The 14,670-nt window shown below is 51.5% G+C and overlaps 1 protein-coding gene across 3 annotated transcripts in view; it reads right to left on the bottom strand.

Moving 5' to 3' along the window:
• Positions 1–14,670, bottom strand: part of ABR (ABR activator of RhoGEF and GTPase) — a 178,262-nt gene that overhangs the window by 59,731 nt on the left and 103,861 nt on the right. For all 3 annotated transcript variants that reach the window (XM_065897140.1, XM_065897141.1, XM_065897142.1), the window contains 3 exons: positions 12,385–12,483; positions 5,551–5,736; positions 310–417 (listed from right to left, as the gene is read on the bottom strand). In XM_065897140.1, the coding sequence (XP_065753212.1) occupies positions 310–417; positions 5,551–5,736; positions 12,385–12,483 (393 nt within the window). The remainder of the gene's footprint in view (positions 1–309; positions 418–5,550; positions 5,737–12,384; positions 12,484–14,670) is intronic.

Raw genomic sequence — 14,670 nt, 5'->3', positions numbered from 1 at the left:
AGAAGGGAAGTGACTTGCTTAAGGTCACCACAGTGTGGGAGAATGCTGCCTTTTTAATTTCCTTTTTTGCTTCCCCTGTTCTAATGCAGAATAACCTAAAAGAGAATAACAAAATCATACATAAAGCGATATTCTTATGTTAAGAGGGAAAATGTCCCGGGCAAGAAAGCAAATCAGGCTAAGTGTTACTCATCCGGGGAACGATTTTCCTCACTGGCAAGCAGGGGAGGAGAGGCCCTAAGGCTAGAAGGCTCTGAGCAGCCCCCCAAACCCCAAGTCGTAGGGGTGGCTGTGCAGGGAGCTGCCCACCTCGGAGATCTTCTGGAATTGGTTGTTGGACTGGCTGCACTTCTCAGCTGTCTCCAGAGCGACTTTATAGTTATCCACAAACGCTTTGTACACGCCAAGCTGGCTGGCCTGCAGGGAGAAGAGAGAGAGGGGCAGGAGAGGGATGGGGAGAGAGGATTAATGAATGGATGAAAGCATAACCAGAGCACCTGGAGCTCCCTTAGCACTCAGAACCTCTAACTCGGTCCGAGTGGCTAGCTGGGAGCAGAAGGAAAAGGCAGGGTGAACATACTACAGTATCCCTTTGAACTTGGTAGTTTCCATGGAAACTGGCTCAGCCAATAAGGTTAACAAGGGGGGTATTGGGGGTTGGGGGGAGCAGGGCACGGCCTTTGTTGGCATGCCAAAACTCAGTTCATTGCAGCATTTGGCTTTATTTAGCATCATCAAAGTCTCGCACGGTTTGAAGCCCCTTAATGCCTCACGCATCTTTCACATCCTGGAATTAGCTGAAGCAGGGGGAGACAGGGAGAGGGGTGGGCACATGTGGCCTGCTCAGTGCCCCACTCCCCATGCTCAGTGTGGGGAACTGTATTTAAAGGCACAGTCCCCACTTCCCTTGGCCTCCCTCGAGGTCCTTGTCCCCACCTCCTCAGCCTTCAAGGAGCCAGAGGTCCTTCCTCTCTACACATTTGCATGTCGCTTTGAACCTAACACAAAGCTTTCCACAGCTTCAGACCACACAGAGCCTCGCCGCCTCCTTGGGGAGGCAGAACAGATGCCATCAGCCCTTTCTGCAAAAGGGGAAACCAAGGCTCGTTAATTCAATTCCACAAATATTTATGGAAAGCCTTCTCTGTGCTCTGCATGTACATTTCCTCTTACCAGAGCAAAGGGTGGAAATTCTAATTAAACCATAATGAGATACTACTTCATACCCATCAACCTGGTCAAAATTTAAAAGTCTAATGGTATTAAGGGTTGGAAAGAATGTAGGAAAATAGGAACTTTCCCAGACTGCTTGCGGGGGTGTAAGTTAGTATAATTATTTGGAGAGTAATTTGTCAATAACTAATAAAGTTGAAAATATGCACAGCTTAGCCTACTACTTAGCAAATCCTCTTCTACAAACAGACCCCAGGGCTATGCTGTCCCGTACAGGAGCTACTTGCTACACGTGGATATTGAGCGCCTAAAATGTGACTAGTCCAAACTGAGATGTGCTGAGTGTAAAATACACTCTGGGTTTCAAAGGCTTAGTATGAGAAAGAGAATGTAAATGATCTCATTAATTTCTTAATCTTGTTTACATGCTGAAATGATAATATTTTGACTCTATTGGGCTAAATAAAATATATTCTTCACATTAATTTCACCTGTTTATTTTTACTCAATGTGACCACTAGAAAAGTTTAAGTTATATACGTGGCTCGCACTATATTTCTACTGGAAAGCACTGCTCTAAAGAAACTTGAATACGTGTGTGCACAAGGAAATGTGAACAAGGGTATTTACCGGCCTCACTCTTTCTTTTGTGAAAAGACTGGAAACAAATGCTCACAAGGGGGACCCATACACACACAATGTGTAGAGGAACCCATACACACAGTGCAGTTAAAATGGATGAACTAGATCTTTGTGTAGCAACGCTGACAAGTTTCAAAATGAATGCTGATTGAATTGCAAAATATATGATACATATAGACACACTTATATGCACTTTAAAAGTACATGCAATGCCATAAAAAGATATATATGCATAGCGAAAACACGAACTGCAGCCTAGAAGGCTACACACCAAATTCATGTCAGTAGCTGCTTCTAGGTTGAGAGGAAGGGCAAGAGGAAAGGGAGAGACAGAGAGACTTCATTCTCATCTGTAATGCTTTGTTTTCTTGATTGAAAAGTCTTTCCATATATCTTCAGAGCTTAACATCTGTTAATTCTGGGAGGTGACTGCACCATTGTTTGCTACATTATTCTCTAGATTTTCTGGTTAAAATTTTTTCCAATGAAGTAGCAAGGACGTTCTGCCCACCAAGGTACGAGGGGGGAAGTGGGCTGCCCCTGAGCCCTGCCCCGGATCGACTCTGCTTTCTGCAGAATCCCTGTGCTCCTCAAGGATCCGAAGAGGTGGGTGGGGGACCTGGAGCCACCCAGGGCAGAGACAGAACTCGAGGAAGCTGGCAGGTGGGGCGCAGGAAAGCCAGAGGGGAAAGTGAGAGCTGGGATGCTTGTGAAGAAGCCAGGACCAGAGCCATGCAGGTCTCAGCCCCAGATGGGCCAGACTTTTCAGAAAGGAAAATCCCAGATGGGGAGGAGCGGGAAGGGATGGAGTTCGTTTCCTCTTCCAGAGGGAGTCCTGGCCCATTGGTGTCCCGAGCTACAGGGGATGTGCTAGCCAGTCACTTCCTAAACCAAAGTATCGTTGCTATTCTTCTAAGTATGCACATTCCTTGCCCCCCTTCCCACAGAAGGATAAAGGCTGGGTGCTCAGTGTGGAACGCTACCCTCCTATCCCACTACAGAAGGGAGTAGCCGGAGGTGAGCCAGAAGCAGGATCCACCTGGGCAGAAGGCCTGTGTGCAGGGCTCACCGGCCATCCCAGGCACTGCCATCTCCATGGAGCACCTTAGTCTGCAGGGTCCAAGGCCTGGCCTGCCAGGGCCATTAACTGGGAAGTGGAGGTTGCTTGGAAACAGCAGCTCGGCACTGGGGTGATCCCATAAAACAAACAACGGAGATGCTAATTCCCTTCTCTCAGTAATGGATAATCAAATACCCGGAGACCAGCTGAAAATAAACTGTCTCCAGATGCCTGGCCTGCCCGGCCTCCTCCCAAGCCTGTAGCCCCAGGGGCTTCAGACATCAGTTCGTGATGCAGGGCGAGGGAAGAGGGGGGTAGCAAATTCATAGCCAGGCCAGTGAAGCTCAGACCAGAATGGGGAAGCCTGGTGACAGCAGGGTTCAAGTGACAAAGATAAACTGGGACAGCCTTTCCACTCTGCTCCAGGCTACTCACTCCTAGCACCACGCCCCCCCGCCCCCCACCGGGGTTTGCTCTCTTCTGCCCTCCTGAGGGCTGAGGAGAGGCTGCCCACCAAGCCAATCAGCTCAGGCTCCTGGACCAGGCGGGCAGTGATGACTGGGCGCTCATCATCCCTGAACTGGGGCCAGCACTCTGGGGCTGCCAGAACCAGAAGTGTGGAGTTCCCTGGCAACAACGCCTTTCAGGGGTGCTTCTTCCTAATAATAATAATAATAGCAGTAATAATAGTAATAACAGTAATGATAATGGCTAACTACTGGGTATTTACTCATTTACTATATTCCAAGTCCTGTTCCAAGAACTTTTCAGGTATTAACTCACTCAGTCCTCACAACAATCCAATAAACGAAATACCATTATTATCCCCGTTTTCACAGATGAGGAAGCTGAGTCAGAAGTTGGGTAAGTTGCCAGGTGTCACAAGTTTAACCTGTGGCAGAACCCGGATTCAAACCCAGCTGCGACCTGGCTCTAGAAACTGTGCTCATCTCTGTAACCCTGCTGTCCCTCAGGACACAGACCTCAGGTCCTGTGATGTCTCCTCAATGCCTTTCCAACTTCTGCCTGGTCCCAGGGGTCAAGGACACGGTGCACTCATTCACCCATTCCTTCACTCACTCACTCACTCACTCATTCATGTACTCATCACTGGGCTGGTTCTGGGGGCCCAAACTGAAGAAAATACAGTCTGTCCTCCTGGAGCTTATGGTTCTGGGGAGTCGGGCAGTTTAGTGTTCACGGAGCGGGTAAGCATAGGGGCTGCATTTCAGAGGCTGTGGAAGGCTTCTCCACGGAGGTCATTTGTAAATTGGAAACTGACCAGAGAAGCCAGATAAGACAGAGAAGGACATTTCAGGCTAGAGCGCCAAGTACAGAGAGGTCAAGCGCGCCTGCAGTGTGAACTGAGACCAGAAGGTCCAGCATCGGGGGCGCAGAGAGGGGAGCTGAGGCCAGCAGCAGAGGGTCTCATAAGCCACTCCTCGGAGCCTGGCCTTTATCCAAATCCCTGAGCAGGGGGGACTTGAGGTCCGGTCAGGAGTTTAGAAAACGCTCTCCTGCTTTTAGGTAGAGGCCAGAGGCTGCCTGGGAGGCAGGTCTGGGGCAGAAGCCACTCATGAGGCCACAGCAGTGGTCCAGGTGAGGGCGCCAGAGGGCTGGAGAGAAGCTGGTGGCTGTGAGCTTTAAAGAAGTGGACCCCATGGGATGCAGGGAGGTGGAAGGGGGTGGGGGAGGGGAGGTGCCAAGGATGAGCCCCCGGGAGTCATGGATGGACGGGGGTTGGGACATGGCTGCACCCACTGAGACAGGGAAAAGAGCAAAGAACTTCAGAGCCAATGAGTTCAGTTTTGAGCACGCTGGGCTTGTGGCCTAGGAGCATCCAAGCAAGAGTCTTCTCCATGTAAGAAAAGCAGAGCCCTGTCCATTCAACAGGTCCCACCACTGCAGGGGAGGAAACGGAGAAGCACTGCTCCCTGCCCCGCCCCGTCCAACTCATACCCAGAGGATAGGGCCACAGACTCCTGAGCTCCATCCCGCCTGCCGGACTGGCAGAAGTTATGTGGCGGAGAGCCGGTGGGGGCCCTGTGGGTGTGACTGGGGGTCCTCAGGGGACGCGGCCAGAGACGGACACCGAGCTAGAGGAGAGGGTCGTTCCCGACCAAGGCCGCACGCTACTTCCACCTCCTCTGTCCCTCTCCCTGCCCTGCGGGTGGGCTGGGCTCTTAGTGCTTCCTGCTCCAGGGTCCTCAGGAGAGGATCGTTGGCTGACATGGTCTCCCTCCTGACTCTTCACTTCAGAGGCAGTGCAGAAGTGAGGCGAGCATCTGAAGTCTCAGGTGAGCAGTCCCTGCCTGTCCACCTGGCACTTGCCCCTCTGCCGGCTGAGGTACAGGGCCCTGCAGTCCAGCAGGGGAGCCTTCGGTCCAGCCCTGGAGCCCCCAGGTGAGAGAAACAGTGCCCTGCCAAGGGCACCTACCCACGTGGCCTGTCCCTGGCAGCCCTAGAAGCAGTCTAGGGCTTCACTGGGGGAGGCTGGGAGTCGGGGCAGCAGGCCCAGGTTCCCCATAAGGCAGAAGCCCAGGCTTTCCTCCAGGACTCAGAAATGACTCAGGCCTTCAAGGAGGCCAGGAGGTCTGGGGCTGACCAGTCCTCTCTCAACACCGGCAACTCCACTGAGGTCCCGGGTAAGGGCCCTCCATCAACGGGAGACTCACCAGCTTCTGAAAGAGGTGGCCCATGGTGACCTGGCTGTCCCACTGCTGCACCTTGGGGCAGAGGTTGTCATAGAACTCCTTGTGGATCTCGTAAATGTCCTGGATCTTGTAGAAGATGGTCTCGATCTGTTGGATGGTGAGCACGGGTTGGGAGGTGGTGGCAGTGGCCTTCAGGGGTTTCATGGGCTGGGCGAGAAGAGGAAGAAAGAGCAGAGGTGAGAGGCAAATCAACCGGAGGGTCAGCAGGCCCAGGGCCCAGATTAGGCCCTCCTGCTGCTCGAGTTCTGCCCAGATAAGGCCACTGAGGCCAGGGTACCTGAAGCGTGGTTTGAATGGAGCAGCTGCTGTCACAGGCCCCAGCAAGCCACCCATTACTGTAAGAAGAGGGAGCCTGGTCCAGCAGTCCCATCAGGTCCGAGGGGTGGTGCCAGGACACATTTCTCCCACCCTGTGTCCCCTGAGGGACCTCTGGTTCTCAGCCTGTACTGGGTTTGCTTGATGGTTTAACGGGGTCCATAGCTTTCCTCCACAATGGCCTCATGCTCTGAGTCACAAACTCCCTTGTCATGCTTCAGTGGGAAGGAGGGTTTGACTGGGAACTCAACCCCTTAGCTATTTCCTTCCAAGAAACAGAACATGATTCTAGGACTTGGGGAATAGAGTTTCTAAGGGACCCAAACCAATCTCAGTTGCACTGATATCTTAAGTTCCCATCACTTAGTACAGAGAGAGTGAGCGTGGCACGCATGCCGCCGTGCTACCTCCGGTACCCATGGCAGACATTGCTAAGCAATCACAATGACCGTCCTCACTGAGCCTTGTCGTAGCCTCAGACTCTTGCTCAACGCCGAGGCTGACATGCAAGATGACATGCAATATCCCTATCTGTCATCTCTGCTTATCTACACCAAGGTGCTCCAAGGCTTGCTGGTGGAGAGGGTGAGGTGACAGACGGAAGCTCAGGACCATCCCCAACACCTGCTGGGAGCTGAAGTTATCTCCTTGAAGCCCAACATGAGGGGAAAATGAGGCTTGGATACATTTTCTTCAGTGGGATTTCTGTATCTTCTAAATCACCTCCAGTGAGTAAATATTAATTTTATAATCAGGAAAAAAAGCTATTAAAATTAATCATTGAAACAAACAATCAATGATACTGAAGGATAAAGAGCTCCTCCATGGCTGACCTTCCTTCAGCCCTAAAGCCCCCAAAGATGCCCAGACTGCACACCAAAGGCCCTTCAGGGGAGAGGGTCTGGGAACCTGCCCCATAGAGAAGGCATGGGGGTGGGGAGGTGGGGGGGAGGGGTACGCTTACTTGAGAGAGAGAAGCCTGAGTCAGACATGGTTGGTGTTCTTCATCTACTGTGAAGACAAAGGGCTGTGTGGAAAGAGGCCTTTGACTTAGTCTGGGTCATTCTGGAGACCCAGAGGGCAGAAAGGAGAAGTTGCAGGCGCAGGTATGGGCTCACTAGAGCCGCCCCCCACTACCTCACAGGATTAGGTAGCGAGCTTTCGACGACGCAAGCATTCTAGCAGAGAGTGGGTGACTCAGTGCTGGACTGCACGGAACACCTCCACCGAGGGAGGCTGAAGTTACTGCTGGCTCACCCTGAGAGAAGACCCCCAAGCTCGAGCCAGCCGCGGCTGCTGGATGTCCAGCCAGGCTTCACTCTATCCTCCCATCTGTCTGTCCACAAGGGGAAGTCCCATCTACTTAAAGACCCAGACAATACTCTGACTTCTAGCTCCCCTGTCCTCCCAGCTCTAAAAAATCCAGACGTGATGATGAAAGCAGGAAAAAGCAGAAGTCCTCCTCTGACCCTCTCAGTGCTGGAACCAATGAGGCCTTAACGTCCAGCCCTTTGCTAGGAAAGCAGGCTGGGGTTCGACCTGGTGCAGGCCAGGCAGTGTGGGCCAGAGTCCCCATTCTGCCGCTTAACAGCTGTGGGCAAGTCACTTAGCATCTCTGGGCCTCAGCAGCCTTGTTTGTGAAACCGGGATAATATTACCTTCTGAAGAACACTGATGGGAAGATCAAAAGCCATCATTTATCTAAAATATTGAGACTGTGCCTGGCACATAGAAGGCAATCAGTAAATGTTAGCTGCTACTGTTGTAACTATTTACCCCGCAAATAATGGACCAAGTGCCCACGTAAGGCCAGACCAGGGGGTGTAGGGGGTATTCAGTGATTCACTAACCACTGCCCCCATGGAACCTCCCATCTAGTAGAGGAGACAAACAAAACACGAGGAAACAATCAAACACAAAATCACACATAAGTGCAATGAAGGAAATAAGGGGATGTCCTGCTGAAGGACAAGAAGGAAACACTGACCTGAAATGGAAGCGTGGGGGCAAAGGGGACAGTATTTCAGGCAGAGCTCCTCAACGCCTGGTCCCAAGGTGGGAATAGCTTGGGCAGAGAGAGGAGCTAGAAGCAAGCCAGTGAGCCCGTGTGCTGCGAGCAAGGGGGTTTGCGAGCAGGGCCCTAAAGGAGGGCTGGAGGGGTGAGCAGAGGCCGGATCACACAGGGGGAAGGAATGCGGCTTTTAAGCCCATGTAATGACCTGGCTTTCCCCGGAGGGATTGAAACAGGGGAGTGACGGGGTCCAATTTTCCCTTCAGGAGATTATTTTTATGACTCATGCTCCTTGCTCCGGACAACGTTATAATCTATTTGGGTAAACTGGACCAACACAAATGAAACATTTTGGTGGACAAAGCAAGATACACTTATTACTCGACTTGGACTGTTAAATACCAACCAACTGGCACAGCTCGGAGAGGGCTTCACAGAGGAGGTGATGGGAAAGGGCCTCAGAGGGAATATCAGAGTAAGTGGAGGGTTGGGGCCTGGGGAAGCATGGCAGGCAGGGACACAGAGGGAACCGGGGCCAGGAGAAGAAGAATGTTTTCCCCACCCCAGGTCGGCAGCGACATTGAGCTCATGGCTCCCGATGTTCCGTGAAGGATACGGAGCTGGCCCTTGGGATCAGTCAGAGTTTACCCTTTTTACCTCTATCTACCCAGGTCCAGAGGAGGGTCCAAGTCACCGCGGAGTCCCTGTCCCAGCCGGGGTACAATCCCCACCCGGGGGGAATAAAGGAAATAGGAGAGAGCAGTCCTGGGGAAGAAGGAGGGGGTCAGGATTTCTCAGAAGCTGCCTATGCAGGGACAAGACACAACTGCTCTGCTTCCTCCTGAAGTCCCACTCTGTCTGCAAAAGGGGAAGCGCCGGTGCTCACCAGGGGCAGGTCACACAGACAGGGACTGCGCTTGGGGCATCAGGCCGTTGGTTCTCAGGACAAGGTTGGGGGGCCCTTTGGGGGAAGGGAAAGTGCTGGATGCGTGCCCCCAGCTGGCCTGAGACCCTGGGAGGCAGTTATTTTTATCTGGTGAAGGCCTGAAAATAGGCCTCGGGCAGGGAGGGCAGCAGAAAGGCACAGGCAGCCCTGCTCTCCTGACAGAGCACACCAGCTACCCCTCCCTCTTCCCAGAATCCTGCAGCAGAGGATGGCGCGCCAGTTCCCCATTTTATTAGAGTTAACTCTGGCTCTGGGTGTCCCATGAAGTGCTCCTCAGGAAGGCGGGCCAGGCGGGTTCAAACTCTTTTCATGACTTCACACTGTCATTTGTCTCTTCTGTCCCCCAGCAAGTTGCCTTTTGACTTTCGAAACCAGGGAAAGAAATCGGCCCACTTCCTCTACCTCCTATCCCAAGAGGCCTGGAGGCTGCCACATGTACTTTTGTTAACTATCACCACAGGCTGGGGGCGGGGGTGGAGGGGTCGGGGAGCGTCCTGAACCTATCTTACAGATAAGGAGCAAAGCAAACTCCAGAAGGAGAGTCGAAGAGAGGAGGGCCAGGTGGGACCCAGGGCTGGAAGGTGCTAAGGCAAAGGCAGGCCAGAGGGAGCACCCGGCTCACCTGCAGCCTGCAGAGACTTGCAGAATTACATGCATTTGGTCTGCCCCCTTCCTCCACTCCCCACCTCAGCCCCAGCTCCCAGACCCTCTTCCCTTGTCATCTGAGCCCATCAGGAACCTGGAGAGTTCTGGAAGGTTACCTTGCCTCGCCAGCAACCCAGGCAGCGGAACAGAGCCTCCTGTGTGGCCTCCCCGTCTGCGTCTGTGTGTCCACAGTCCAGGCTACACACGCCCAGCTGTTTGCGTATCAGGAAGTGTGAAACTGAGAACAAACACTCAGGAGAAGAGCTGCGGGAATGGGGGTAGGGTGGCAAGGAGAGCTGGGCGTGGGAGGCGGAGGGAGCTGGGGAAGACAGGTTTTCTTCTCTGAACGCCTTTGTCAGATCACCCCAAAGAGCAAAGGGCTTAGCTCCTGGGTAGCTGGGAAGGGCCCCCCAGCTCCAGGAGAGAGAGGAGGGCTTGATTCCTCATCTCTGAGGCTTATCATCTGAGACTGTGGCCGTGGAGGGTCCTGCCCCCTCTTCCGGAGGGGCCTCCAGGTGCAGACCAGGCCTCCTGGCTCGTCCCTCCCTAGCTCTTGCCTCTGCTCCAGAAAGAACCAAGCCAGGATGAACAAGTTGGGGGGAAGAGGAGGGACCTACCCTGGGTCACACCCCAGGACTGGGAGCCTCAGCCTCACAGTTTTTACCTTGAGAGCGTGAGCTGTTAGAAAGGCAGGCAGGTAGGGAGTGTTTTGGCCCCTAAATCTGTTATCTTTACCCAGACAAATGGGACTCAAATTAGGCCCAGTGACAGATAAGAACCGAGCTGTAATCTAAGAGGGGCATGCTTCTGATGGGAACATGTACCTCCCCTTCCTTCAGGGAACTGGTGGGTTGATAGAAACAAACAAGCTCTAACCTGCGCTCTTTCCCAGAACAGGAGAAAAAATTAGAATCCACTCACACTCAGGCTCTAAGAGCTTCCCCTGCAAACTCACTTACCCGTCACAACAGCCCCATGAAGAGAGTACTAATATTAGTACACCCAGTTTGCTGGTGGACAAAATGAGGCACAAAGGTTCATTAATCTGCTGAAGGTCTACAGCTAGTAAGCAGTAGAGCAGGGATTCAAAGCCAGGCAGTCTGGTTCCTCTGAACTTCTTTCAAATATGCATCCGTTACGTAATGACAACTATACCCCTGTGTCTGGGCACAGCAATTCATAGTTTATAAGGCGTATTTCGTCTGTCTGTCCTCCTTCCTTCGGATAATATTTCAGTGTCTAAGTACCTGGCACTGTACTAGGTCCCCAAAAGGATCACCTGATTTTCTCAACCCCATGAAGGAGAGAGAGAAGGTAATGGCCTTGTTTTCATCTTCAGATGAGGAAACTGAGGCTCAAGAAGGTTACCCATGGCTTGCCCAAAGCCGGTTTTTTTTTTTTTTTTAATTACTTACTTACTTACGTACGTATTTATTTATTTATTTACTTACTTATTTATTTATTTAGTGGCTGCGCCGCGCAGCATGGGGGATCATAGTTTCCCAACCAGGGATTGAACCCCTCCCTGTTCCTTGCATTGGAAGTGCGAAGTCTTGGCCGCTGGACCGCCTGGGAAGTCCCACCAGTGGTTTTTAAAACCGACAACGCATGTAAGAAAGCATGTGGCCCAGTACGTACATACACATATCCACATATCCACACAAGCCAAAAGTTGCATGAGATAGCACTTATCCTTACCACATGGGGTGCATGCCGACATTTTCCTTCTCGTTTGTTTTAAAATGCTGGTTCACCCCCCTACCCTGATTGCATTACCCACTAATGGTCAAGCTGCACGGTTTGAAAGACAGGGGCCATAAGTCTACTGTTAATGGCAGCGTCAAGTCTTGCCCTAGCTCTGGCCCCAGACCCGAGTCCTTATGGACCTGCCAAACTGTTCCTCCCTTGAAAAAAACGACTGTGCAGACCAACAAACTCCCAGCGAGATCGACCACCAACTCATCCCCGTGTGTTACAAAGCAGCTACACATCTCAATAGTTACTCCTGGGGTAATAAATGCCAAGTCCCCTGGGACACCGGGTGCCAATACCTCATATATAGCAGCAAGTACATAAATGCGTATCTTACAATTCTTGTAAGAATGACTATCTACTGATGTACATCTACCTTTCTTATCCCTCCTTTTTCTGATATCACCTGATGTCTCAGACTGCACAACACCCAAGGAAGAGAACTTCACATGCCACAATCACTCTGCATAGTAAGTATCCAGACGCATCTAATATGCACCTTCTTCAGAGGCAAAAACATCTTATATCTGTGTGGTTACTTTTACCTTTTGAAAACATTGTATTGTTCCCCTCTCAGTCCGATTCTCACAACAACGCCTCCGTCTTGGAGAGGAAACCAAGGCACATTCACAGAGGGCGGCAGCCTGTCTAATGCCTCAGAGCTTCTCAGAACCACACAGACAGCCCTTCAACACATTTCCGGCCAGAGGGCCTCAGGATGGGGCGAGCGGTTGACTACTCCAGGGAGAAGGAAGGAACGGGACTAGGGATGACAAAGAGGTCTCCACGTGATTGACTTGTTGAGATTTGCCCAGAGTACCAACCGGAGTCGGAGGCTAAGACCCCACCTGGACAGAGAACTGTGATCCATTAGTAATGCCTGCACTATAGTCAGGGATGATGGAGTGTCTGCCACCCCCAACCAGGTGGTGTTTCTTATTCTACCTTTCCCAGGGCAGGTAATGGAGAACCGGGGCTGAGAGGCCTTTTCAGTGACCTTGGCTGCCAAGCCATAGGCAGAGTAGTACCACAGACCCCGCCCCTGGGAAGGACTGGTCCAGGTCCCCCTCCCTCTCCAACTCCAAAAGCAGTTTTAGAGCACAAAGGCCCCAGAGTATATACTCACCAGCAACAGAGCTTCCAGCTGGTTAATATAGATCTCCTCGCTGGCCAGGAACCCTGAGAGAACCAGCTTCCTCATCTCCAGGCCTTTCCCTGCTTCCACCTGTAAAAGCAGATCAAAAGCCAACAGCTCATGAGAAGGGAGACCAAAATCCTGAGCAGCCTGTTTTCTTGCCTTTTTTCTCTTCTTTAACACTTTTGCAGGGGATAAAAGCCAAATACTTATTATAGAAAGTATTTGTAAAATACAGAAATATAAAAGGAAATATAATATAAAATATAAAAGGAAAAACAATCACCCTTACTCCTACTGCTAATGTCTTGCTTTAATTCTCTCCCATCCTTTTTTTCCCCACATTTCCTTATTTGTATCCATCCACCTATTCAACCTTATAATAGTGAGCAAGATAAAAAAGAACCTGACCCCATGTGTGGGAGCAGTTTAACGGGGGTGTTGGGGGGGGTGGGATACAGACAGTTAAGAAGGGAAATCAGAGTCATGACTGAGGCAGGGCACGGTCACATGGAGGGCACAGCAGGGGCCAGAGGAGGTGCCCCGGGGAAGTGATGTGTAAACAGAGAGGAGTAGGGATAGAGAGGATGGGATGGAAGTGGGCATGGGAACCCCGGCCGAGTGGCCTTCCAGCTACACCTCTGACTATATCTTCCTGTCCCTGGGGGTTCAATCCCACAATGGAAGGTGCTGGCTGTGGGCCATCAACTTTACCCCTTGTACCCCCCCGACCCCCGCCAGCATTTCCTGACTGCGTAAGGCACAGACGCCAAAAGGCCTCCTCCTCCCTCCAGAGTTCCTTCTCCTCTGCGGTGGAGATCATACCCCATTTAGCCTTGAGTGGCCACCAACCAGCACAGTGCCCCGCACACAGAAAGTGCTTGAAAACCTTCCCTGAGTGAAAAGACGTAAAATTCTTCTTGTCACCTAAGATCCCCAAGTCATTCCTGGCCCCCTCTTCCTCCTTTCTCCCCCTCCTCTGCCACACTGAGTCCCCAAGCTCTTCAAAGTGTCCTTGCTCATCTCTTCAAGGATTCTTCCCTCTGCTCCACCCTCTCCTCTGCTGTGGTAGAGACCCACAGCATCCCACTCCCCACTGGATTCCAAGTGCCGCTCTCTCCTGCCTCCGCTCCACTCACCAGAGCCAGATGAGCCTTCCCGGAACACCACCCTACACCTGAGGCTTGTCAAAGACTTAATGCTGCCAAATGTGATTACTGGGGGACTCAAGTAGGTTCTTCACTCATTTATTTATTCATTCAACAAATGCCCACCAGACCCTGTAGATACAATGGGAAACAAGCATTCAATAGCCCCTATGCTCATTTGGCTTATAATCTAGTGGGAAAGAAAGACGTTAAAAAACAAAAGCGGAAGCCACATAGCACAGGGAGATCAGCTTGGTGCTTTGTGACCACCTAGACGGGTGGGATAGGGAGGGTGGGAGGGAGACGTGAGAGGGAGGAGATATGGGGATTTACGTATATGTATAGCTGATTCACTTTGTTATAGAGCAGAAACTAACACACCACTGTAAAGCAATTATACTCCAATAAAGATGTTAAAAAACAAACAAAAAAACACAAAAGCCAAGTAAATATAAACATATGACTACAAAGTGTGATGCGGTTCAGCATATTCTCTCCTTAAACACCTGCAATGGCTCCTAGTGCCTCTCCCTACTTGTCCAATCTCCCCAACAGCCATCAGAACTCCGCCTTTCCAACATGCCAGGAATGTTCCAGCCGCTGAACTCTGGTTCTCGCCATCCCTGCTGCCTGAAATGCCTTCTCCCACATGGGGTCTTCTCTCCTGAAGACACAGCTGAAGCCTCTGGCCTGCAGTGTCAGCTCTCGTGTCAGAATCCGTGGCACGGCCGCAGCACCTGACGCGTGCCCTATCTTGTTACCTGCACGGTGATTCTGTAGGGTCTTTGAAGCACCTGCGTCACGCTCCTCTGGACACCCCTAAAGCCCAGCACCACGTGTTGCCCCTAACATGTGGGCACCTGCCATTTATTAAGCCTTGTAAGTCCTTTCCACTCTCTCATTTAGCTTCATCCCTCTCTCAAATACCTCCCTGAGGGAGGTACTATATTTTTCCATTTTACGAATGGAAACAAACAAATAAGACTTAAAAGAGGGAGGAGACTAGCCCAGAACCACACAGCCAGAAAGTGGCAGAGCTGGGATTCCCCTGCAGGTCCTCGAACACCAAATTCTGGTCTCATCCACTGCTCTGATGATTTCCTCAGTCTCCTGTTCCTTTCTCAAGCTT

The sequence above is a fragment of the Phocoena phocoena genome, chromosome 19 (genome assembly GCF_963924675.1).
Source record: "Phocoena phocoena chromosome 19, mPhoPho1.1, whole genome shotgun sequence".
Taxonomy (NCBI): Eukaryota; Metazoa; Chordata; class Mammalia; order Artiodactyla; family Phocoenidae; genus Phocoena; species Phocoena phocoena.
This window is presented reverse-complemented; position numbering and strand designations above follow the sequence as displayed.